The 24,267-nt window shown below is 39.9% G+C and overlaps 1 protein-coding gene across 2 annotated transcripts in view; it reads right to left on the reverse strand.

Annotated features, from left to right (window-relative positions):
• Positions 1 to 16,198, reverse strand: part of CPM (carboxypeptidase M) — a 65,095-nt gene extending 48,897 nt beyond the window's left edge. Inside the window, exons 1-2 of one of the 2 annotated variants that reach the window (XM_069489464.1) lie at positions 16,011 to 16,037; positions 15,702 to 15,864 (exon numbers count right to left, since the gene is read on the reverse strand). In XM_069489464.1, the coding sequence (XP_069345565.1) occupies positions 15,702 to 15,861 (160 nt within the window). In that variant the 5' untranslated portion in view covers positions 15,862 to 15,864; positions 16,011 to 16,037. Of the gene's footprint in view, positions 1 to 15,701; positions 15,865 to 16,010; positions 16,038 to 16,169 lie in introns of those variants that run through there. The other variant, XM_069489465.1, reaches the window with a different exon arrangement.
• Between the last annotated feature and the right edge of the window lie 8,069 nt (positions 16,199 to 24,267).

Genomic DNA, 24,267 nt, shown 5'->3' on the forward strand with positions numbered 1-24,267 from the left:
GGCTAATTTTTTCTATATATATTTTAGCTGTCCATATAATTTCTTTCAATTTTTAGTAGAGATGGGGTCTCGCTCTTGCTCAGGCTGGTCTCGAACTCCTGAGCTCAAACGATCCGCCCACCTCGGCCTCCCAGAGTGCTAGGATTACAGGCGTGAGCCACCGCGCCCGGCCTAAAATTGAAAGGTTTCATATCTCTGCTTAACTTGTGAGAGAAAAAGCCTTCTTCACACGATTCCTTTCTCTTTTTCAAAATTCCCTATATAGATCCTTGAATTGTTCCTGCACTGCTCAAATAAAACCAGAGATATTTATTTAAACTCTTCTTGATGAAGGCAGGGATGACAGTTGGGGTAGTGAATCTCCTATACTTACTCTCTCCTCTTAATAAATGTTTGGTCAGGGTTTGGGGGACTGAGGGCAAGGGAGGGGGTGGACCTACTTTAGGCTTGTCAAGGAATAATTCAATTATGTCCTTTGCTGCTGGAAAATCACTAACTTTTCAAAGGCCTCTCTTACCTGCCAGTGACTTATCTTGAGCTGAAGCATAATTGTGATCCTCCAATTCTACCTCTCTAAGTCATCATATTATTTACCATACAATTAGTTTTAGCAAAAAAGTTTATATTGCAAGAAAACAATTTCATTTTCTTGAGGGACGGAAGTATAGTATATGCAACTATATAAAGGTGTACACAGAGGAAGATAAGATCAAGATGGCCAACTGGACACAGGTGGTTTGTGTCTCCTCAATGGAGAGGAACAGAATAGTAAGCAGAGTCTCAGCTCGAACAAATCATCTCGGAGAGAATGCTAGGCTTCACCAGGAAAGTGATGGGAAGCACCACAAATGGGTAAGGAGAGAGTTCAGGGCAACTTGCCTGGCTGGGGACTGGCTAAGGGCCAGGAGAGGCTCCTGGACACAGCGAAACAGTAAGAAAGAAGCCCCCAGGGCTCCACTCTCTGAAATGAGCTTTTATGATCTTGGCTACGAGAATCCCCCAGCCCATGCAGGTCGAAGGCTTCACTGAGGCAGCTGCTTGGAGATTGCACAGAGACATTGATCTGGAAAGGGAATGCATGCAGAATCCCACAGGTGTCCAAGCCTAGAGCAGTGTGAGCCAGGCGCCATTCTGAGAGCCTAGATACCAGGGAACCACAGGTGTGTCTGCAGCCACTGTGTGGCTCTGAGGAGGGATAGAGGAGCCCAGGTGCCCCCACATACCCCTGGGAAGGTCCCCACCACCCTGCTGTAGGCTGCCACTGAGAATGAGACATGAGTAGACAGCATTTTCCATAGTTTCTTGCCCACGCTTCTTGCCTGGGTAGGGCCCCAGCCTTTCTGGTTGTAGGCCCAAGGTGCCATTTTGAGAGTGTAACATGGGGCTGTCCCCTGCCCTTGCACTGAGTTTGGGCTGACATGGCTGCAGCTGCTGCCCAGCTAGGGAGGAATGGGGAAACCAGACTTTCCAACACATATCTAGGACAATACCCACCATCCTGCAATGGGCCACTGTGAGACTGAGTCCTGAGCAAACTGCACTCCCCACAGTTTCCTGCCAAAACAGCCTACCTGAGAAAGGCCCCACCCTCTCTGGTCACAGGCCCAAGGTGCCATTTTGGGACTTTAAAGCTGGGTAGTACCCTGCCCTTGGGCTGAGTCTGGGCTAATGCAGCTGCAGCCCCACCCAGCTGAGGAGGGCCAGAGGAGCCCAAGCTCTCCTACATACGCCTAGGACAATTCCCACTGCCCTGCTACAGGCTGCTGTGAAACTGAGATATGAGCAGACGGCACTGCCCCCAGCATTTTGTTGTTTGCCTGGAAGAGGCCCTGCCCTCTTTGATTGCAGGCCCACATAGTTAATTGCTTGGCCATGCCCCACCCTCAGACCAAGTTCAAGGTGATGTGGCTGCAGCTGCCAATCAGCCAGGAAGGGACAGAGGAGTCCAAGCTCTCCTAAGCACACTTAGGACAATATCCACCTCCCTGTTACAGGCAGCTGTGGGATGAGGACTAGCCTGCCCAATCCATTGCAGCTACCACTAACAGCAATACGGACCACTTGGGTCCTAGTGGGTGGCTCCACCACAGCTACTGCCACCTCCCACATCTCACCAGCTGCTCAGGGACCTAAGAACCCACCCACATACCTGGACATTTGCTCCAACTATGAGCTTCTGAGCAAGTCACTTGAAGGCCCAAGAACTGGCCCCCTGCAGGACACACTAAGACCACTGCCAGTGGAAGCTGCTCTGAGACCCAAAATCAGGCAGACTCAGCCCACTGCTGCAACCACTGGGACTTGAAGACTAGCTTGGATGATGTTCAAGTCCCCAGCAAAACTTTACCACAGCCTCAACTAATAACTCTTCTGTAAGCCACCAAGGAAATCACAGACACCACTGACTCAGTGTACTACCTAAGAAATCACACAGAGATCACACTACTGCAAGCACCCAAAATCAAAGCCAAAGTGTCCTACTCCACCAACAACATACATACATCTTCAGGAAATAAATTCTCCCCTTGGAAAGCAATTTCAAAAAATCAGCACAAGTGACTGCTACATCCGATGCACATCAATGCAAGGACACAGGAAACATGAGAAAGCAAGGAAATATGACACCAGCAAAGGACCACAAGAATTGTTCAGCAACAAATCCCAATCAAAAAAGAATTCCTCATCATGCCAGAAAAAGAATTCCAAATATTGGTTCTAAAGAAGCTCAATGAGATGCAAAAGAAATCTGAAAACCAATACAAAGAAGTGAGAAAACCAATCCAGGATATGAATGAGAAATTTACCAAAGAGAAAGCTATCTTAAAAAAAAAAAAAACCAAACAGAAATTCCAGAGCTGACAAATTCATAGAAGGAAATACAAAATACTTCCAAAAGCTTCAAGAACAGACTAGACCAAGCAGAAGAAAGAATCTCAGAACTTGAAAACAGATCTTTTGAAATGATCTAGTCAGACAAGAATAGAAAAAAAGAATTTTAAAAAATGAGCAAAGCCTTTGAGACATCTGGGACTATATTAAGTGACTGCACTTAAGAATTATCAGTATTTCTGAGGGGGAAGAGAGATCAGAAAGTATAGAAAACCGATTTAAGGAAATAATTGATGAAAATGAAAACTTCTCAGGACTACCAAGAGAGTTAGACATTCAGGTACAGGAGGCCCAATGATCCCAGACAAAGACACTACAAAAGGGGCTTCACTGTAGCATATTATAATGACTAAATATTGAAGAGAAAGAGAGAAAAGCATCCAGTCACCTATAAAGGAAACCCCATCAGACTAACAGCAGACCTCTCAGTAGAAACCTTACAGGCCAGAAGAGGATGGGATAGGATTTTCAAGGTGCTGAAAGAAAAAATCTGTAAGCCAAGAATTTTATATCTTGCCAGAATAAGTTTCATAAATGAAGGAGAAATAAAGTCTTTCCCAGACAAGCAAACACTGAGAGAATTCATCACCACTAGACCAGCTCTACAGGAAATGCCTAAATGTATCTTAAACATGGAAATGAAAGGTCAGTATTCATCATTATGTAAACACACACAAAAAATAAAACTCAAGGGTCTAATAAAACAATCAGACAAAGGGGGAAGAGAAAGGAATTAAATGGCAACGTGACAGAAGTTCAGCAAACCACAAAGACAGAAAGAGAAAAAAAAACAAAGAATTTATAAAGACAGCTAAAAATCCATTAACAATATGACAAGAGCAAAGCCTCACATATCAATATTAACCTTGATTGTAAATGGATTAAATGCTCCACTTAAAAGATACAGTATTGGCAGAATGGATTAGATATCATGATCCAACTATATGCTATTTAGAAGAAACTTGCCTTGCCCATAAAGATACATACAGACTGAAAGTAAAAGGGTAGAAAAAGATAGTTCATGCAAATGGAACCAAAAGTGAGCAGGAGTAGCTATACTTATATTAGATGAAACAGACTTTAAATCAAAAACAGAAAAAAAAAAAAAAAAAGACAAGGACAGTCACTATATAATGATAAAGAGATCGGGCCGGGCGCGGTGGCTCACGCCTGTAATCCTAGCACTCTGGGAGGCCGAGGCGGGTGGATCGCTCAAGTTAGGAGTTCAAGACCAGCCTGAGCAAGAGCAAGACCAGCCTGAGCAAGAGCAAGACCCCGTCTCTACTAAAAATAGAAAGAAATTATCTGGCCAACTAAAATATATATAGAAAAAATTAGCTGGGCATGGTGGCACATGCCTGTAGTCCCAGCTACTCGGGAGGCTGAGGCAGTAGGATTGCTTAAGCCCAGGAGTTTGAGGTTGCTGTGAGCTAAACTGACACCACGGCACTCAGTCTAGCCTGGGCAACAAAGCGAGACTGTCTCAAAAAAAAAAAAAAAAGAGAGATCAATTCAGCAAGAAGATATAATGATCCTAAATATATATGCACCCAACATCAGAGCACCCAGATTTACAAAACAAATATTACTAGACCTAAAGAAAGAGACAGACAGCAATACAATAATAGTGTTAACAGCACTAGACACATCATCAAGAAATCAACAAAGAAACATTGGACTTAAATTGAACTTTGGACCAAATGAACTTAATAGACATTTACAGAACATTCCACTCAACAACTACAGAATATACATTCTTTTCATCAGCACATGGAACATTCTCCAAGATAGACCACACTTCAGGCCACAGGACAAGTCTTAACAAATTTTTAAAATCCAAACTCATGTCAAGTATCTTCTCAGACCACAGTGGAATAAAGCTAGAAATCAATACGAAGAGGAACTTCAGAAACTATACAAATACATGGAAATTAAGCAACGTGCTCCTGCACAATCACTGGATCAATGAAGAAATAAAGACAGAAATTAAAAAAATTTTTGAAATGAAGGAAAATGAAAACACAACATACCAAAACCTGTGGGATATTGTAAAAGCTGTGCTAAGAGGGAAGCTTATAGCATTAAATGCCTTCATCAAAACAGGAGAAAGATCACGAATTCATAACCTAACATTGGAGCCTCAAGGAACTAGAAAAACAAGAAAAACCAAACCCAGAGTTAGCAGAAGAAAAGAAATAACAAAGAGGAGAGCAGAACTAAATGAAATAGAGATAAAAAAATACAAAGGATGAACAAAAGAAAAAGTTGGCTCTTTTGAAAACATAAACAAAATTAATAGGTAGACTAACAAAGAAGAGAGAAGATCCCATTAAACACTATCAGAAATGAAAAAGGAGACATTACAATGGATACCACAGAAATACAAAAGATTATCAGAGGCTATACACTTATAAACTAGAAAACCTAGAGGAAATGGATGAATTCCTGAAAACACAGAACCTCCTGAGATTGAATCAGGAAGATATAAACTCCTGAACAGCCCAAAATGAGTATTGAGACTGAATCAACAATAAAAAAATTCTCCCAACAAAAAAAGCGCAGGACCAGATAGATTCACAGCCAAATTCTACCAGACATAGCAGCCAATCCTACTGAAACTGTTCTAAAAGATTGAGGAGGGAATCCTCCCTAATTCATTCTACGAAGCCAATAACACCCTGATACCAAAGCCAGGAGAGGATGCAACAAAAAAAGAAAACTACAGACCTATATCTCTGATGAATATAGATCCAAAAATTCTCAACAAAATACTTGCAAACCGAATCCAACAGCACATCAAAAGGATAATTCACCATGATTAAGTGAGTTTCATCTCAGGAATGCAAGGATGGTTCATCATATGCAAGACAATAAATGTAAGTTACCACATAAAGAGTATTAAAAACAAAAACCTTTTGATTATCTCAGATGTGGAAAAAGCATTCGTTAAAATTCAGCATACTTCCATGATAAAAATCCTCAAAAAACTTGGCATAGAAGGAACATATCTCAAAATAATCATGCATGACAAAAGCCATGTATGACAAACCCACAGCCAACATCATACTGAATGGGGAAAAGTTGAAAGAACTGGAACAAGACAAGGATGCCCACTTTCACCACTTCTATTCAACACTGTACTGGAAGTCCTAGCCAGAGCAATCAGGCAAGAGAAAGAAACAAAAAGCACCCAAATTGGAAAAGAAGAAGTGGAGTTATCTCTGTTTGATGATGACATGATCTTATACCTAGAAAACCCTAAGGACTTCTCCAAAAGACTCCTAGATTCAATAAATGGATTCAGCAAGGTCTCAGGTTATAAAACCAATGTATAAAAATTAATAGCATTTCTATACACCAACAACGACCAAGCTGAGAATTAAATCAATAACTCAATTCCATTTACAATAGCTGCAAAGAATAAACATAAAATACCCAAGAATAAATTTAATCAAGGAGGTGAAACATCTCTACAAGGAGAACTACAAATCACTGATCAAAGAAATTATAGATGACACAAATGGAAAAACATCCCATGCTCATGGATCAGAAGAATCAATATTGTTAAAATGACCATACTGCCCAAAGCAATCTACAGATTCAATGCAATGCCTATCAAAATATCAATGTCATTTTTCACAGAATTAGAAAAAATAATTTTAAAATTCATAAGGAACAAAAAAAAAGAGTCTGAATAGCCAAAGAAATCCAATAAAAAAGAACAAAACTGCAGGTAGCATATTATCTGACTTCAGATTATACTACAAGGCTATAGTAACTAAAATAGCATGCATGGTACTGGTATAAAAGTAGACACGTAGATCAATGGAACAGAATGGAAAACCCAAATATAAAACTATGTACTTAAAACCAACTGATCTTTGACAATGCAGACAAAAACATACACTGGGGAAAGGACACACCCTTCAATAAACGGTGCTGGGAAAACTGGATGGCCACATGCAGACGAATGAAATAGGATCCCTATCTCTCAACATATACAAAAATTAACTCAAGATGGATTAAAGCTTTCAATGTAAGACTTGAAATCAAAAAAATCCTATAAGAAAACCTAGGAAAAACTCTTCTGGACATTGGTCTAGGCAAAGAATTTAAGACTAAGATCCCAAAAGCAAATGTAACAAAAACAAAAATAGACAAACAAGACTTAGTTAAACTAAAAAGCTTCTGCACAGCAAAAGAAATAATCAAAAGAGTAAATAGACAACCTACTGAATGGGAAAAGATATTTGCAAACTATGTGCCTGACAATGGACTAATATCCAGAATCTATAAGGAGCTCAAACAACTCAGCAAGAAAAAACAAACAACCCTATTAAAAAGTGGGCAAATGACATGAACAGGCATTTTTCAAAAGAAAACATACAAATGGCTAAACATATGAAAAAATGGTCAACATCTCTAATTATCAGGGAAACGCATATTAAAACTACAATGTGATACCATTTTACTCCAATTAGAATGGCCATAATTAAAAAGTCAAAAAACAATATACATTTACATAGATGTGGTGAAAAAAGAAGATTTATACACTGTTTGTGGGCATATAAATTAGTGTAACCTCTATAGAGATCATTATAGAGATTTCTCAAAGAACTAAAAGTACATCTACCATTTGATCCTGCAATCCCACTACTGGGTATTTACCCAAAGGACAAGAAATCATTATATCAAAAGATACCTGCACTCATATGTTTGTTGCAGCACAATTTACAATTGCAAAGATATGTAATCAGCCTAAGTGCCTATCAACAGATGAGTGGATAAAGAAAATGTGGTATATATATTTATATACTATGAAGTACTACTCAGTGATAAGAAAGAATGAAATAATGTTTTCTTTGCAGCAACTTGGATGGAACTGGAGGTTATTATCCTAAGTAAAGTAACTCAGGAACAGAAAAATAGATGCTGCATGTTCTCACTTATAAGTGGGAGCTAAACTATGGCTACACAAAGACACACAGAATGGTATAATGAACACTGGAGAATCAAAAGCAGGGAAAGTGGAAGGGGGTGACAGATGAAAAATTACCTGTGGGGTATAATGTACACTATTTGGGTGATGGGTACACTAAAAGCTCAGACTTCATCACTATATAATATATACGTGTAACAGAATTCAACTTGTACCCTCAAATCTATTAAAATGAAAATAAAAAGTGTATACATAAGGTTATATACCATAAATGTAACTATATAAATGATACATTAAAATATATACCTTATATACTTTATAATAATATACTATACAACAATATATTTACATTCATATGTTTCATATAATAAGCATGGAATCACTCTTCAGCTTTGTCCCTTAGAGTGTTTGTCACATTTAATGAGCACACATTAGGGCTGAGGATACAAAGCTGATCAAAGCCTGGTCACTGGCCTCTAAGTGCAACATAGATAGAGCTACTGGAAGATGCTTAGGAAGAGGAGTGCAAGATTCCATCTCTGCCCAGGAGAATGGAAAAAGGCTTCTTGGGGGAAGTAACATTTTGAACTAAGTTTCAATCAACTAAATAAATGATCAAATGGTCTCTAACATCCATTCCTGCTCTAAAAACATGATGTTATGCTAAATTTCACTTGAGTATATGCATGTATCTACCTGTGCATTCTGTAGGAAAGGAGGCTGAGTTTTGTGTTGGGGGGACTGTGAGTTCATGCGACTTTAGTTGTTATCATTAAATGTGGTTCTAGTTTCCACAGAGAGATTTACATCAGAGAAATGTAAAAACTGGATAAGCAACTAATTGAAAGCTCTTTAAACAAACAGGATTACTTAATTGGCTTCTTCTACAGAACTCTGTGACAGGGTAAAGACTTTGCATAGGTAAGCACTATCATTAATGTCTTTGTACCCCTATCATGAAGGCAGTTATCTCGAACTCTGGGTAAGTTCATGATAACTCTGTGAAGCCAGTTTGAAGGCAACTTGTTTGAAGTTGGTGGCCTTTTTTTTTTTTTTTTTTAGTGCAGTGGAGATTAAACCCTCCAGTTGAGTTTGGCAAAGGTATGTATGTGAAAGGTCACGATCAGAAAATTTATACTTTATTTATTTATTTCTTTTTAGAGACAGGGTCTTGCTTTGTCACCCAGGCCGGAGTGCAGTGGTGCAGTCACAGCTCACTGCTGCCTCATACCACTGGGCTCAAGTGATCCTCCTGTCTTGTAGCTAGGACTATAGATAGCTACATGCCACAGTGCCAGCTAAATTTTTTTTTTTTTTTATAGAAATGGCCTCACTATGAGGCTGGTCTCAAACTCTTAGCCTCAAGCAATCCTCCCACCTCAGCCTCCCAAAATGCTGGGATTACAGGCATGAACCACCGCTCCTGGATGGAAAATTTGTACATTTAAATACCTGACATACAGCAAGCAGTCCTCATAAAATAGAGATGAGAAAATATTTTTAATGTGTAATTTATGTCTGTTTTGTTTTAACACAAATTAGGACTTATTAACCTCTTAGCACACTACTTACTGTACTGTATTATATTTAATTGCTAGGGAGCTAGAAAGAATGTCAATTGTTTTAAATCACTAGACAGGATTTTTTTTTTAAAGATGGGGTCTCACTATGTTGTTCAGGCTAGCCTCAAACTCCTGGCTGAAGGGATCCTCCTGCCTCAGCCTTCTTAGCAGCTGGGACTGCAGATGTATGCCACCAAGCCTAGCTGTAGACAGGAAGATTTGATTAGATTTGATTTAATCTCCTTCCCCTAACCCAAATGCATATTAGTATTTGCTACAAAATTTTTTTTTTTTTTGTAATTTCACTTTAAGATTTTTTTTATCTTACTTTCTTACTTTGTACTCAAGGAGAAAGGGACATTCGACATTCTAAATATACAAACTGAAAGGAGGAAGCAGAGCTAATGGCAGTTATATCTCAACTCTAGATACTGCTGTTACCACAGTGTTATCAACAGACACACATAATCATGGATTAAGAACAAAAATTAAGCACTTTTTGGATGTTGGCTACATGAACTTGAAGTGGGTCCTTATCAGCTCTTTATGTCTGTGACTTTAGACCAATAGTTCTTAACTCCATGAGATAATGCCTCTTTTTTTCATGTTCAATATTCTGCAACTCCTGCTTTACTATAAGAAACAACACATTTACATACACAATTTCAAAAAGTTCAATATAATGTTCAAACTATATGAAGGAGAAATAAAAAAGCAATTTACATAAAATATGGTATCCGTATGTAACAACTTGGGCAGGACGCCACTAAAAGACAAATGAGGAAGTCACATGCTTATACATCTATACTCAAGGGTCTCCTTGAATACATACATTACACATGCACATTGATTCAGCTCTGTGGTCGCTGGTGTCGGGATTTTCCGAATGTGGAAATCAAGTTGAGAGCAAAACAAAATATAATTTCCCCTCAGTTTATATACAGTTACATTCCTGGAATGTATTTGCTAATATATACTAAAATTGTAGGAAAAAAGTATTTTGTATTTGCACATAGAATAGTTTGGTTTCAGGTTCAGATCATTGTAATCTGGTCTTTCACTTATGGAGGACATTAGAAAATCGTGGGGGATAATTTTTTTACTATGTATGACTATTCTGTGCATTGCTGACAGCGGGTATCAGAAGAGAAATTCTCCCCCTTCCCAAAAACTTACAAGTTATCATCTAAACCTCTCCCTCACTTTTCCAAAATTCTCCCTAGGGGCAGTACTGTCCTTAATGAGAACCCTGTTTCCAGCTCAACCTCTCAAACTCAAGATGGCCTTTTGGTGGGTGGGTGTCCCATAAGTGTGCAAATCACAAACTCAGCCATCTCCTTTTGCTTCATAATCAAAGAGCTTTGGCATATAGGAAAATAAAAATCTAACTCTACACCAAAAGATGGAATTCAAACTGCTTTGGATGACATTGTGAATACCAAAAGGGGATCAAGGAATTCCACAGGAGATCAATTAACACATAAAGAACATTTGACACTGGCCTTTTCTCAGATGATAGAGGATTCCTGTCAACTCTTTCAGAGACACAGGGGCCAGAGACAAGGGGGAATGGGTGGTGGGGAGGACAAGAACAGAGAAAAAGCTATCTAGAGAAACTTTTCTCTACAGCAAAGAGGTTAAGGATTCAGTCTTTGGCACAGGACAGACTGCTTCCCGTCAAACCTGTGTCACCCACTAACAATCAACAACTCATTTAATCTCAATTCTTTACATGTAAAGTGGGAGATAATAGTATTTCATATCATTGTTAGGATGATTAAGTGAGGCATATATGTAAAGAGCCCCAGGCAAACAGTAAAATTCACTTAATGTTGGCTGTCATTATTTTTTAAAAGTTTCAGGGCCAAGCGAGGTAGCTCACACCTGTAATCCCAGCATTTTGAGAGGCAGAGGTAGGAGGATCACCTGAACCTAGGAGTTGCAGTGAGCTGTGATTGCATGACTGCTCTCCAGTCTGGGTGACAGAGCAAGACCTTGTCTCAATTAAAAAAAAAAAGTTTCAAATGCTACTTGCACCTAGAGTATTGCTGTTTAGATACAGTTGAGATTTGGAATAAAAAAGGTTACTAGATATAAGAAGCAAATTAAAAGTCTGTGTTACTTTTTGGATATTCTGTCTCAATTTCATCTTAAAATATCATATCACAAATATAGGGGAAATGGAAATCATTTCCTTATAAGAAAAAAGGCTGGGCGCAGTGGCTCACGTCTATAATCCCAGTACTCTGTGAGGCTGAGGCAGGAGGACTGCTTGAGGCCAGGAGTTCAAGACCAGCCTAGGCAACATAACAAGACCTTATCTCTAAAAAAAAAAAAAAAAAAAAAATTAGCCAGGTATGGTAGTACATGCCTGTAGTCCCGGCTACTTGGGAGGCTGAGGCAGGAGGATCACTTAAGCCCAGGAGATCAAGGCTGCAGTGAGCTGTGATCCTGCCACTGCACTCCAGCCTAGGCAACAGAGCAAGATCCTGTCCCCAAAGAAAAAACAGGTCAGAGGTGGGGGGGGGGGGAGGCTTGCTAAAGCCATATAACTTTAAATCATAAACATGTATATTATATTACAGGTGAAATTCCTAGGTTTTAGTTTTTTTTTTGACATTTAGTCCTCCATAGGTCAATATGTGCATCATAATGAACATTTTATACAAGATCTCAAGCAAACTGGTTTTATGAGCATATTTGGGAAATGAGCAGAATGTGGTGGAAAACCAAGTGTTGTGCCAACATTTTACATGCAATGCTCTTTTCTGAGGTTAAATCACCAGCTAAAATCTACTCAGTCAAGGGCAAATGAGAGACCTGTGTACATAAATACAGAATGTGCCTCTTAGGGGCAAGAATCTTGGCCTCAAGGCCACGTGTGGCCCTCCAGATCCTCAGGTTCGGCCCCTCGACAGAATACAAACTTCACAGAACAAATCCTCTTAATAAAGGATTCAGTCAAAAGACCACACTCAAGGATCCAGAAGGCCACATGTGGCCCCAAGGACTCAGGTTCCTCACCTCTCTAAGCCAATGCCAGGGAGATTTCTGAACATCTGAAATGGTATGAAGAAGACTTCTGGCAGAGGAAGCCAATAAATATCTGTTGAATGAGTATGTGGAGGTCAGAGGTTTTGGAGAAAGAAGCATGAGAAATAAATTCTCCCTTATACTTTAAACATAACAATGAGAAATAGATATTACAGTAATTTTTTAAACCACTAATGACAGTATTGATTTATGACTGGTATAAGTTTTAGAAGAGGTTTTTTTCTTAATATACATTTCTCAAGAGATTATAAATCAATACAATCTTTTTGGAAGTCAATTTGGTTGTATGTACCAATTGCTTAAAACTGCTTTAGACTCAGTAATTTCCTTTTTGGGTATATATCCATAATAATAATAGTAACGGCAGCTCTTATGTAGGACTTACTGTGTGCCAGGCAGTGCTCTAAATACCCAGGGTCACAAAGCTACAAAACTGAGAATCTGGAATTTGAACTTGGGCACCATGGTTCCAAAGCCTGTGCTCAGACAACTTTTGTTGTGTCAGCTAAGAGGATGTTCACTACAGCATATTGCTCATAACAGGAAAAGTTTAGAAACAAAATAAATATCCACCAGTGGGGTGTAAGTTAAATAAACGATAGTATGCCCATTGATAGGACACAAAGCAGGGATTAAAAATCAAGTTTTAGAAATAACATGCTTGCATGAACAAACTAAATAGGATATTTGGCTAAGAGCAAGTAAAAAGGCCCCAAAACAGTGCAGAGTATGATTCCAATCTACTAAATTTTTCTTTTGGATGATGAGATTTTTTTTTTTTTTTTTTGAGACAGAGTCTCACTCTGTTGCCTGGGCTAGAGTGCCACAGCGTCAGTCTAGCTCACAGCAACCTCAAACTCCTGGGCTCAAGCGATCCTATTGCCTCAGCCTCCCGAGTAGCTGGGACTATAGGCGCACGCCACATGCCCGGCTAATTTATATACACATATTTTTTTTTTAGTTGTCCAGCTAATATCTTTATTTCTTTTTCTTTTTCTTTCTTTTTTTTTTTTTTTGTAGAGATGGGGTCTCGCTCTTGCTCAGGCTGGTCTCAAACTCCTGACCTCGGGCGATCCACCCACCTCGGCCTCCCAGAGTGCTAGGATTACAGGCGTGAGCCACCGCACCCGGCCTTGTAGATTTTTTCAATTCATGGAAATATGTAATAAAATGATGTGAAATGGAAAATAAAAGCAGAATATAACCCATTATTTCAACAATGAAAATATATATGATATGCATTTATAGAAACTAAAAATATATTTGGCCGGGTAGGAACATTACTTTCCCTCTGGGTAAGGTTGCCCATGTTAATACATGTAATATAAATAAATAACTAACACATAAATCCTGTTTGCTAAGCAAACTTATCCTACACCAGAGGGCAGAATGGCTAGGGAAAATTGCCTGTCTAATGCTTCAACGAAGGAGCACCATCTCTCAATTATCACGCTAATATGCAGGGACACTTTGGCAAGTGACTCCCAGTTACTGGTATACAGTTTAACCTACCACTTGGAACCTAATGGCAGATTTGGGATTTTTCTTAATCCGAGTAATTATTCAGAGCAACACACTCAACACAAACATTTGACTGCTAGTGTCAGATTTTATTTTCACATGATAACCCCTCTATCCTTTAACCACAAGAGTGCACACAAGGTAAAAAAAAAAAAAAAATTAAGCCTGCTGACTTTCACTGTTATTGTGGTTTGATTTCATGCAGGATAGATCAGAATAGCTGATTCACATAGGAAAGAAAGTCCCCAATTGTCTTTCACAAGCACCTTGTTTTCGAAAACATAAAAACTTACCAAATCATTTAGTACTTAAAAGTAACAACATCCTCATCATCTAGTGGTTTAAATGATGACTGAACAATAACTCAAGCTAGTTGTGTTCTATATTTCCTTTATTAATATAATTAGTATTCTTAGATCTTTTTAAATTGCTCTACTCTAGCCCTACAGGGGAACGATTTCAAAAGGCTGAATACATACACTGATTCAAGATATGATTTCTCACACATCCGCCCTCTATAATTTTGGATTACAGAGCAATAGAGTAATTCGGGCACCAACTCTTTGGCAATGTTGTTTAAAAACAAAGGTACTATTACACACAGCCTAGGATTTTTATTTTGCATTGCACATCAGTATATTTATGTAATACTTTTTCTTTAATACAAAAACTGTGACCGTAATTTTTTTGAAAAATGATTCCTTAAGAATATGGTAATTATGAGACTCCTAATTGACTCAAAAGCTCAGAGCTAAAATCCAGGTAGAGTTTGAACACACCCTACAAAGAGTTGAGATTCAAATTGCATAAACTTTATGAAACTTTCAATTTAAGTCTTAAGTTTACTAGTAACCTCTTTGAAGGTATTAATATAACAAAAGAGAATTAAGAAATAATTTGATAAAATCATTTGCCTTGTCCAAATGATCTGGGTGCCAATCCCGGCTATAAAGTTCACATCTGAGTGATCTTGAACAAAATATACATAGTTTCTGAATTAAAACAATAATTATAAATGATAAACATGAAAATGCTAGGAAGAGTATCAATCATTGCTAATATATTACCTAAGAACTGTCTTCTTCAAATGGATACATTTTATATACAACCTTCAATCATAGAGACACTTTTTCACATAACTTTAAGCCATTGGGCTAATTATACATGGCACAAATCTTACTAGGAGAACTGTACTATTTAAGATTAAAAGAAACTTGTAGAAATGACAGTTTTTCATAACTTTAAGCCATAGGGCTAATTATACATGACATAGAAATCGTACCTACAAAACTGCACTATTTTAGTTTAAAAGAGACTTGAAGAAATGATACTAACAGTCCAAGTCATATTTAAAGAAGCCAACAAAAAGGTAAACTGAGATGGATAAACAGCCTTCTTTGGGAATTTATATTGAGAAGGAACTAAAATACACATTCAGGGTAACCGCTATCTGAAAGATCCAAAAAGACAGAACTCCAATAACGCAAAAGATAAGTGACACTGAATTACAATGGAGAAGTTCAACAAAATTCAGTTCTTCCTACCATTCCTCCCACAAAACAAACAAAACAAAACAAACAAAAGCAGAAAACAACCAACACGCCAGGTACTATTTGGTTTACCTGTTTGGTGACCCTCAGAGTAGCTTCATGGACCGGGACATGAAGCTGCAGCATATTTAATGAATGAAAGGGAAGACTGGGGACTTGGGAATGTGTGCAGGAGACGGACCCTACCTTCCACAGATCTCCCAATACTGTGTAAATGAGTGATAGAACTGTAGCTTTGGGCAACGGTCTTCAAAAACTCTTCCATCCCTTCCTGGTGGTGGTAGTTGAAATCCAGCGCAGCTACCAAAGGCAGCAGCAGCCCTAGCCAGAGGCACGGGAAGTCCATGTTCTAGAGATGAACAGAAATAATAATAAAGCTGAGAACAGATGAAGGCAGGCGAGGGCATTACTAGCTCCGGCTCGGCACTCTAGTCCCAGGGTGTCCTGACACTAACGCTCCCCGCTTCCGAAGGAGGCAAGAGTTGGAAGCGACACCTTCGGGAGTTGGCAGGGCACGGGCAACTCGGTGCCCTCGAACCAGCCGGCCGCCCCCTCCCTCTCCTCCTCCTCCTCCTCCTCCTCCCTGCGCCTCCGCCGCCCTCCGCCGCCCGGCAGCTGCAGCAGCTGCGCCGGCCCGCGCGCCCGCAGCCTCACCAGGGCCCAGGCGCGCACCCCGCCCGCCCGCGGCCGCCCTGCGGGCCCGGCGTTATAGCCCGGTCAGGGGGCGGGCACGCCCGGGCCCCGCCCCCACAGTCCCACCGGCCCACTCGGGCGCCGCAGGGCCCTCCTGGGCGGGGCCTCAGCCGCCTGCGCACCTGGGCCGGCCGGCGCCCGTGCAGCGCGGACTTTCGGGGCGCGGCTGCCAGTGCGGGTGGGCGGCGGGGAGCCGCGGGAGTACCCGCCGCCGCTCGACGGCCTCTGCCGGCGCCCCAGGGTGGAAATGTGTCCTCCTTGGCCACAGCTGCGCCCGAGGCAGGTCCCACCCGGGACGCTCCGCCGAGGAGCACTCGCTGTCGCCGGCTGCAGCCACTTTGGAGGCGTTCAGGGCTCGGCGGGTTTCCCGCAGTTGGAGGTGTGGGGCCCGCCTGGAGCCGGGGACGCACCCCGAGCCCGGCACGGGCTCCTGCGAGCTGCGCTCCCAGCCGTGCCTGGCTCCGCAGCCCTCCTACTCTGCGATCGCGAAGAAGAACGTGTGTGTGTGTGTCAAGTTTTAAATGCCATCGAGTGTGGAGTCCAGGAATTTTTCCGGCAAATTTATGTGGTGGGTGGGATTTGACTAAATCTGAGTTGAATTACAACTGGCAGTCACACGGAAGAAAGCAGATCCACTGTTGTGAATCCGATGCTTCCTCCACCTGCGTTCCCTGGGCCAACTTCAGTTCTCTCTTCCCAAATAGCTTCTCTCTGGGAGGATGAGATGGTGTGTGTTTGCCCAAGCGGGAACAAAGGCTTCACTTAAACTTGAGAGGTGGTTTGCGGCGCGGGCCACCTCTCTCTCAAAGACACACACATGCACATACACACTATCCGATGGATTTTAGGAGCCCTGTCAGAGTAATGAGGGCCCGTGCAAGGGCCTGGTTAATACAAAAAGTTTGAAACCCACTGATTTGAGGTAACGTTCCTCTTTAACGGATTAAAAATACTGATGCAAGGGCCTCACTCCAGACCAATCAAACAGAATTTCTCTTGTTGAAGCCCAAGAAAAGGTATTTTTTAAAGGGCCTCGAGTGTATCTCATGTACCTTCAAGAGTTGAGACCATAGCTACTCATATGGCTTGGGGGCCAATCCCTCCTCTGACACTGGGGGCTGTCAACTCCCTGTGCCTTAGTTGCATGGTCTGTAAAATGGAAGTCTTAATTGTACCTACCTAAATAAGGTTGGCAGGCACATTGTAAGAATAAATCTGTAAGGAGAATTTTCTAAGAGTTGGAAAATCTTAATATCACATTGGGTTTTTGAGTAGATTTTTTAAAAAGTGTGCAGCAGTTACCATGCTAAATGTGATTTCCACTAGATGGCTTGAAGAGGTTCTCTTTTCATTGTTTCTTTCACTAAGAGGTCTGAGAGAGGGGTCTGGGACTTGAGATTAAATTTAGGCAAAGTTGCTATAAGGAATGGAAAAGGGAACTGACTAGGAACAAATGAAGGATTGCTGATCTACTTTAAAAATCACACATTTGAGGCCTGGTGGTGCACACATGTAATCCTAGCACTTCGGGAGGCCCAGGTGGGAGGACTGTTTGAGGCCAGGAGTTCCAGACCAGCCTGAGCAACATAGCGAGACCTTGTCTGAACAAAAAAATTAGGAAAAGTTAGTGAGGCATTGTGGTGCGTGCCTGTAGTCCCAGCTACTTGGGAGGCTGAGGCAGGAGGATGGCTTGAGCCCAGGATTTTGAGGTTGCTGTGAGCTATGATGATGCCACTGCGCTCTAGCTGGGGCGACAGAGCAAGACCTTGTCTCCAAAAAAAAAAAAAATCACATATTTATAATAGAAGTAAGTGGAAGCTGTGTGATTTCCTGTAGTGGTGCTGTGGCTGGAGACTGGAAAAAATGGTGGCTTCATCAATACTGGGCTGGAAATTGCCAGGATTGTTGTTCCAGAAAAATAAAGGGGTGAGATATAGTTGAAATTGCTGCCCTTGGAGTTCACACTAGGTAGGAAGGGAAGCAAATTCAGGATAGAGCTAATCAGAGAATGGAGGTAGGGAGTACAGAGGATTGAGGTCTGAAGGACCTAGCAAGTCAAAGTGTGGTCCAGGCACAGCACTGACATCACCTGGGAGCTTATAGGAAATGCAATATCTCTTGTCCCACTCCGAGCCTGCTGATTCAGAACATGGATTTTAATAAGATTTCCAGATGATGTATATGTACATTCAAATTTGAGATGCACTGCTCTAGAGGGCAAAACAATGTAGTGTTGGAGTATGAAAGATACAGAAAAATAAGCCTAACAGAGTCAAATACTAAAGTTTAAGATTTCAGAGGTGATCTTTCTAAGCATGACACCATTAAAGGTAAAACCATAATAAAAAGGTTGATAATTTGAAAACATAAGAATTTATGTCTCTGTACAGGAAAAGCCAGCATAAAGGTTACAAGAAAAATAACATATTGGAAGAAAGAATTAATAGCTCTTACAAAATCAAGAATGGGCAAAGGACATTAATAGGCAGTTCATAAAAGCAGTAACAAATGTCCAATAAATGTAGTGAAGGTTACTAACCTGGTAAGCAAAGAATTACAAGTTAAAAGGGTAAAGTAATACTTTGCTTTGCTTATCATTAAGAAAGATAAAAAGACTGACAATACCTGGAAGTGGACAGGATCTGAGGAAATGACATTTATGCTATTTCAATGGTACTATAAATTGATACAACCTTTCTGGAGGGCAATCTGGGAATAGACATCAAAATTGAAATGTGGGCCGGGCGTGGTGGCTCACGCCTGTAATCCTAGCACTCTGGGAGGCCGAGGTGGGCGGATCGTTTGAGCTCAGGAGTTCGAGACCAGCCTGAGCAAGAGCGAGACCCCATCTCTACTAAAAATAGAAACAAATTATATGGACAGCTAAAAATATATATAGAAAAAATTAGCCGGGCATGGTGGTGCGTGCCTGTAGTCCCAGCTACTCGGGAGGCTGAGACAGGAGGATCGCTCGAGCTCAGGAGTTTGAGGTTGCTGTGAGCTAGGCTGATGCCACGGCACTCACTCTAGCCTGGGCAACAGAGTGAGACTCTGTCTCAAAAAAAAAAAAAAAAAATTTAAATGTGCTATTCCTTGCTAGGAATTTATGCTGTAGAAGTTATTTGAAGATATGCTGAATTTTTATATGTTAGGAGCTTCATAAGTGCCGCTGCTTTACATTGTGACAAAGCAGATAAAACCTAAATGCCAAACAGTAGCAGACTGATTAGATCAGTGGTTCTCAACTGGGGACATTATTGCCCAAACAAGACAATTGGCAGTATCTGGAGACATTTTTGATTGTCATGACTAGGGGGAGGGTGCCACTGGCATCTAGTGCCGATTCAGAGGACAGGGAGGCTATTAAACATTCTACAATGCACAACACAGCCTCCCACAACAAAGAATTGTCCAGCCCAAAATGTCAATAATGCTGAGGTTGAGACAGCCTGGGTTAGGTAAAGAATGTTATAGCCATATAATTAATTATTTTTCAGCCATATACTAATGATAAAGGTCTGTATTTATTGATTTGCAAAGAGAAATTGTTCAGTGGAAAAAGCAGAAAATAAAAGTAAAATGGGGCCAGGCAAGGTGGCTCACGCCTGTAATCCTAGCACTTTGGGAGGCCGAGCCGGGAAGATCGTTTGAGCTCAGGAGTTGGAGACCAGCCTGAGCAAGAGTGAGACCCCATCTCTACTAAAAAAAGAAAGAAATTAGCTGGACAACTAAAAATATAGATAGAAAAAATTAGCCAGGCATGGTGAGGCATGCCTGTAGTCCTAGCTACTTGGGAGGCTGAGGCAGGAGGATCGCTTGAGCCCAGGAGTTTGAGGTTGCTGTGAGCTAGGCTGACGCCATGGCACTCTAGCCTGGGCAACAGAGTGAGAGTCTGTCTCAAAGGAAAAAAAAAAAAAGTAAAATGAATAGTAGGTTACTGTTTAGGTAAAGCAAGCAAACAATAAAACCATTCCGAGCAAAATGTTTCAAAGGTTACAAACATGCTGATCAGTAATCCCTGGGGTGCAGTATTTTAATTTTCTTTTTTTAATCTTTTTGAATTTTCTGAATTTTTTTTATAAACATGCACTACTTTTAATCAGAAAAACAGTGAAGGCATTTTGATCTAAAAGCAAAGCAGAGCAAAAGCACACAAGCATTAGAGTTGAACAATTCTGAATGAAGACAGGATCTAAAATATCTTTTGAGTAAATTACAAAAGTGAAGAGGAGGAGGTAAAAATCACTGGAAATGAGAGATTAAGGAATTGAAAAGCAAGGGTGTTGGATTGGTCTTGCTTAAGGACTCGAAGTTCCTGAGATAGCAGGAATTGGAACAGAGGGAAAAACTATAGTCAGGGCTAAATACCTCAACAGATGTCAACAAGAATGGAAGAACAGGATAGCTAGACTTTGTGACTTTCAAACTTTCTTTTTTCTTTTTTTCAAAAGTGTCAAAAGGAAATATGAACAAGATTAAAGAAAATTTAAAAATCTACAAATTTTATTTACCCAGAAACAACCATTCTTAAAACACATAGAGGTATTAAGCAATCCCCTAATGGTGCACACTTGTTTCTGATATTTTACTACATAGCACATCCATAAACATGCTTAGAGCTAAATCTTTGAGCATATCCTTATCTCCTTAGGATAAATTCTTAGGCATGCAATTGCTAGGTAAGAAAAGCATATACATTTTTAAGACTTAAGATATTTGGCCAAATTATACACCTATAAAAATGTCAAATGCATAATTTTCAAAATGTTAAAACATAGTCTCATACAAATACAGAGTAAGCCCAGGTCAAGTTTTTATTTTAACTCATTAATGAGGAAATCATCAGGGTAACAAATCTGGTTCAGAGAAAAATATAAGAAATTATGTACATATATATCAGTGTAGGAAAAAAGAGAATACTGCAATCATCCTAAATTATTGCTATTAGACATAAACCTGATTAATGTCCTACAGATCAATAAACCATAACTTTTGGTGCTATCTTCTTACAGAGCAGAAATTACTTTTATCAGTGAAGGACAAAAATTATATCTATTGGACAAAAGTATTAGCATCTTACCAATTTTCTAGAAGTTAAAATCTAAATTTACAGTTGTAAATAACTAATGAATCAAGGTTCAATTTACCTTGGGTCAATTGACCCTTAGGTGGGCTTGTTAGGCAATTCCCCAGCATAAAAACAAAGGCTACACAATCATAATTTTTGACTTCCAAGTTTTGGGTAATTTTTTTCTTACCAAAAGTCATCCCAATTTACAGTCCTTACTAGTGATACATGCAAGTGCCCATTTGGCCCCTCCCCATTACTATTATCTCTTTTTTTTAATATTTGCCAATTTCATAGATTAAAAAATTGAATTATAATTTTAAGTTTTATTAAAGTGACTGAACACTTCTCTCATATGCTCATTGACCATTTATTGTTCCTCTTTGAAGAAATGGTCTATTCATACCTTCTGCTCATTTTTCCAGTGATGTATTAGTCTTTTCCTTCTTGATTCATAGATTTTTGATATACTACCATAAAGTTTGTTATTCTTAAATTATGTTTATTAATCTACATTTTATTCTAGTTCTTGGATTTTTTATATTTACTTTTTCTTCTATTTTTAGTCTCATTTAAAAAAATTAATTTATCTTTTAGAGCAGCTTTAGGTTTGCAGAAAAATTGAGCAGAAATAGAGAGAGTTCCCATATACCCCTTTCCTGCCCCCATGTATACAGTTTCCCCTATTATTAACATCTTGTATTAGTGTGTACATTTGTTATAATTGATGTGCTGATATTAATACATTATTATTAACTTAATCCATAGTTTAGGGTTCACTTTTTGCGTTATACATGCTATGGGTTTTGACTAATGTATAATGACATGTATCCATCATTATAGTATCGTACACGGTAACTTCCTTGCCCTAAAAATCCCCTGTGCTGCACCTATTCATCCCTCTCTCCTTCCCCAAGATTTATATTTTTAATCCATTTGGAATGTATTTTCATGTAGTGTGTGAAGTATGCGTTAGTTGTGTGAAGACGTTGTTGTGTCGGATATTCCAGTATTCCAAATCCTTGACTCCCCACCCGACAAGGGTTCTCCTGAAGTGTGTGTGTCTAGAGAACCAGGCCAGGCAACACATCCTCCTTATTACCAGCCGGGGCTTTGGTCTCAAACCCTTCAGTAGAACCATCGTCCCAGTTTCCCAGCAGGACTGGGAAACTTGGCACTCTGAGGTTCTTTTTGCCGAGGCGAGAGATTTCAAGACACTGAGATTTTTAGCAGTTTTTACTGAAACAAAAAGAGAACACTTTAATGTGATGGAATTGGGTTGCAAATTGTCCTTTATTAGAAAAGCCTGCTCTTTATTCTGAGATCATGTCCTTCCTACATCTTTCTTAAAATTATTTCGGTATAAAACATGAAATTTACTATCTTTACCATTTGCAAGTACAGTGCATTAGTGTTAACTCTATGCACATTGTTGTGCAATAGAGCACTAGAACTTTTTCAAATTTTGCAAAACTGAAACTCTGTACCCGTTGAACAACTTACCTTTTCCCTGTCTCCCCTGCTCCTGGCCTCCATCATTCTTTCTGTTTCTAACAATTTGACTACTGTTATATTCTACTAACATAAGTGGAATCATGCAGTATTTGTCTTTTTGTGACTGGCTTATTTCACTTAGTATTATGTCCTGAAGTTCATTGATGTTGTAGCATGTGACAGGATTTTTTTCTTCTTTTTTAAGGTTATTAGTCTATTGTATGCATATGCCATGTTTTCTTTATACATTCATCCATCAATGAATATTTAGTTTAGTTCCACCTCTTGGCAATTATGAATAATGTTGCAATGGACATGGATATGTAAATATCTCTTCAAGATCCAGTTTTCAGTTCATTGGGATATATATACCAGAAGTGGGATTGTTGGGAAGTGGGATTGTTGGGAAGTGGGATTGCAGCCTTTGCTGCACAGAAGTTCTTAAGTTTAATGCAGCCCATTTGTTTATTTTTGCTTTTGTTACCTGTGCTTTTGGCGTCATAGTAAAGAAATCCTTGCCAAGTCCAATGCCATGAAGCTTTCCCCATGTTTTCTTCTAGTTTTACAGTTTCATATCTTATGTATAGGTCTTCAATCCATTCTGAGTTAATTTTTGTATATGGTATAATGTAAGGGTCTAGCTTCATTCTTTCTGATGTAGGTACCCAGTTAACCCAGCACCATTTGTTGAAGAGACTATTCTTTCCCCACTGTGTAGCCTTGACACCTTTGTCAAAGGTCATTTGGCCGTATACACAGGATTTATTTCTGAGCTCTCTATTCTGTTCCATTGGTCTATTTCTCTGTATTTATGCTAATACCATCCTGTTTTGATTACTGCAGCTTTATAATACATTTTTTTTTTTTTTTTGGAGACAGATTCTCACTCTGTTGCCCAGGCTAGAGGCCGTGGCGTCAGTCTAGCTCACAGCAACCTCAAACTCCTGGGCTCAAGCAATCCTCCTGCCTCAGCCTCCCGAGTAGCTGGGACTACAGGTATGCGCCACCATGCCCAGCTAATTTTTTCTATATATTTTTAGTTTTCCAGCTAATTTCTTTCTGTTTTTAGTAGAGACGGGGTCTCGCTCTTGCTCAGGCTGGTTTCGAACTCTTGAGCTCAAATGATCCTCCCACCTCCGCCTCCCAGAGTGCTAGGATTACAGGCATGAGCCACCATGCCCGGCCTGTAATATGTTTTTGAAGTCAGGAAGTCTGAAGTCTCCAACTTTGTTTTTCTATCTTAAGATTTTTTTTTTTTTTTTTTTTTTTTGAGACAGAGTCTCACTCTGTTGCCCAGGCTAGAGTGAGTGCCGTGGCGTCAGCCTAGCTCACAGCAACCTCAAACTCCTGAGCTCAAGGGATCCTCCTGCCTCAGCCTCCCGAGTAGCTGGGACTACAGGTATGCACCACCATGCCCGGCTAATTTTTTCTATATATATATTTTTAGCTGTCCATATAATTTCTTTCTATTTTTTTAGTAGAGATGGGGTCTCGCTC

This window comes from Eulemur rufifrons, chromosome 16, assembly GCF_041146395.1.
Source record: "Eulemur rufifrons isolate Redbay chromosome 16, OSU_ERuf_1, whole genome shotgun sequence".
Classification (NCBI taxonomy): Eukaryota; Metazoa; Chordata; class Mammalia; order Primates; family Lemuridae; genus Eulemur; species Eulemur rufifrons.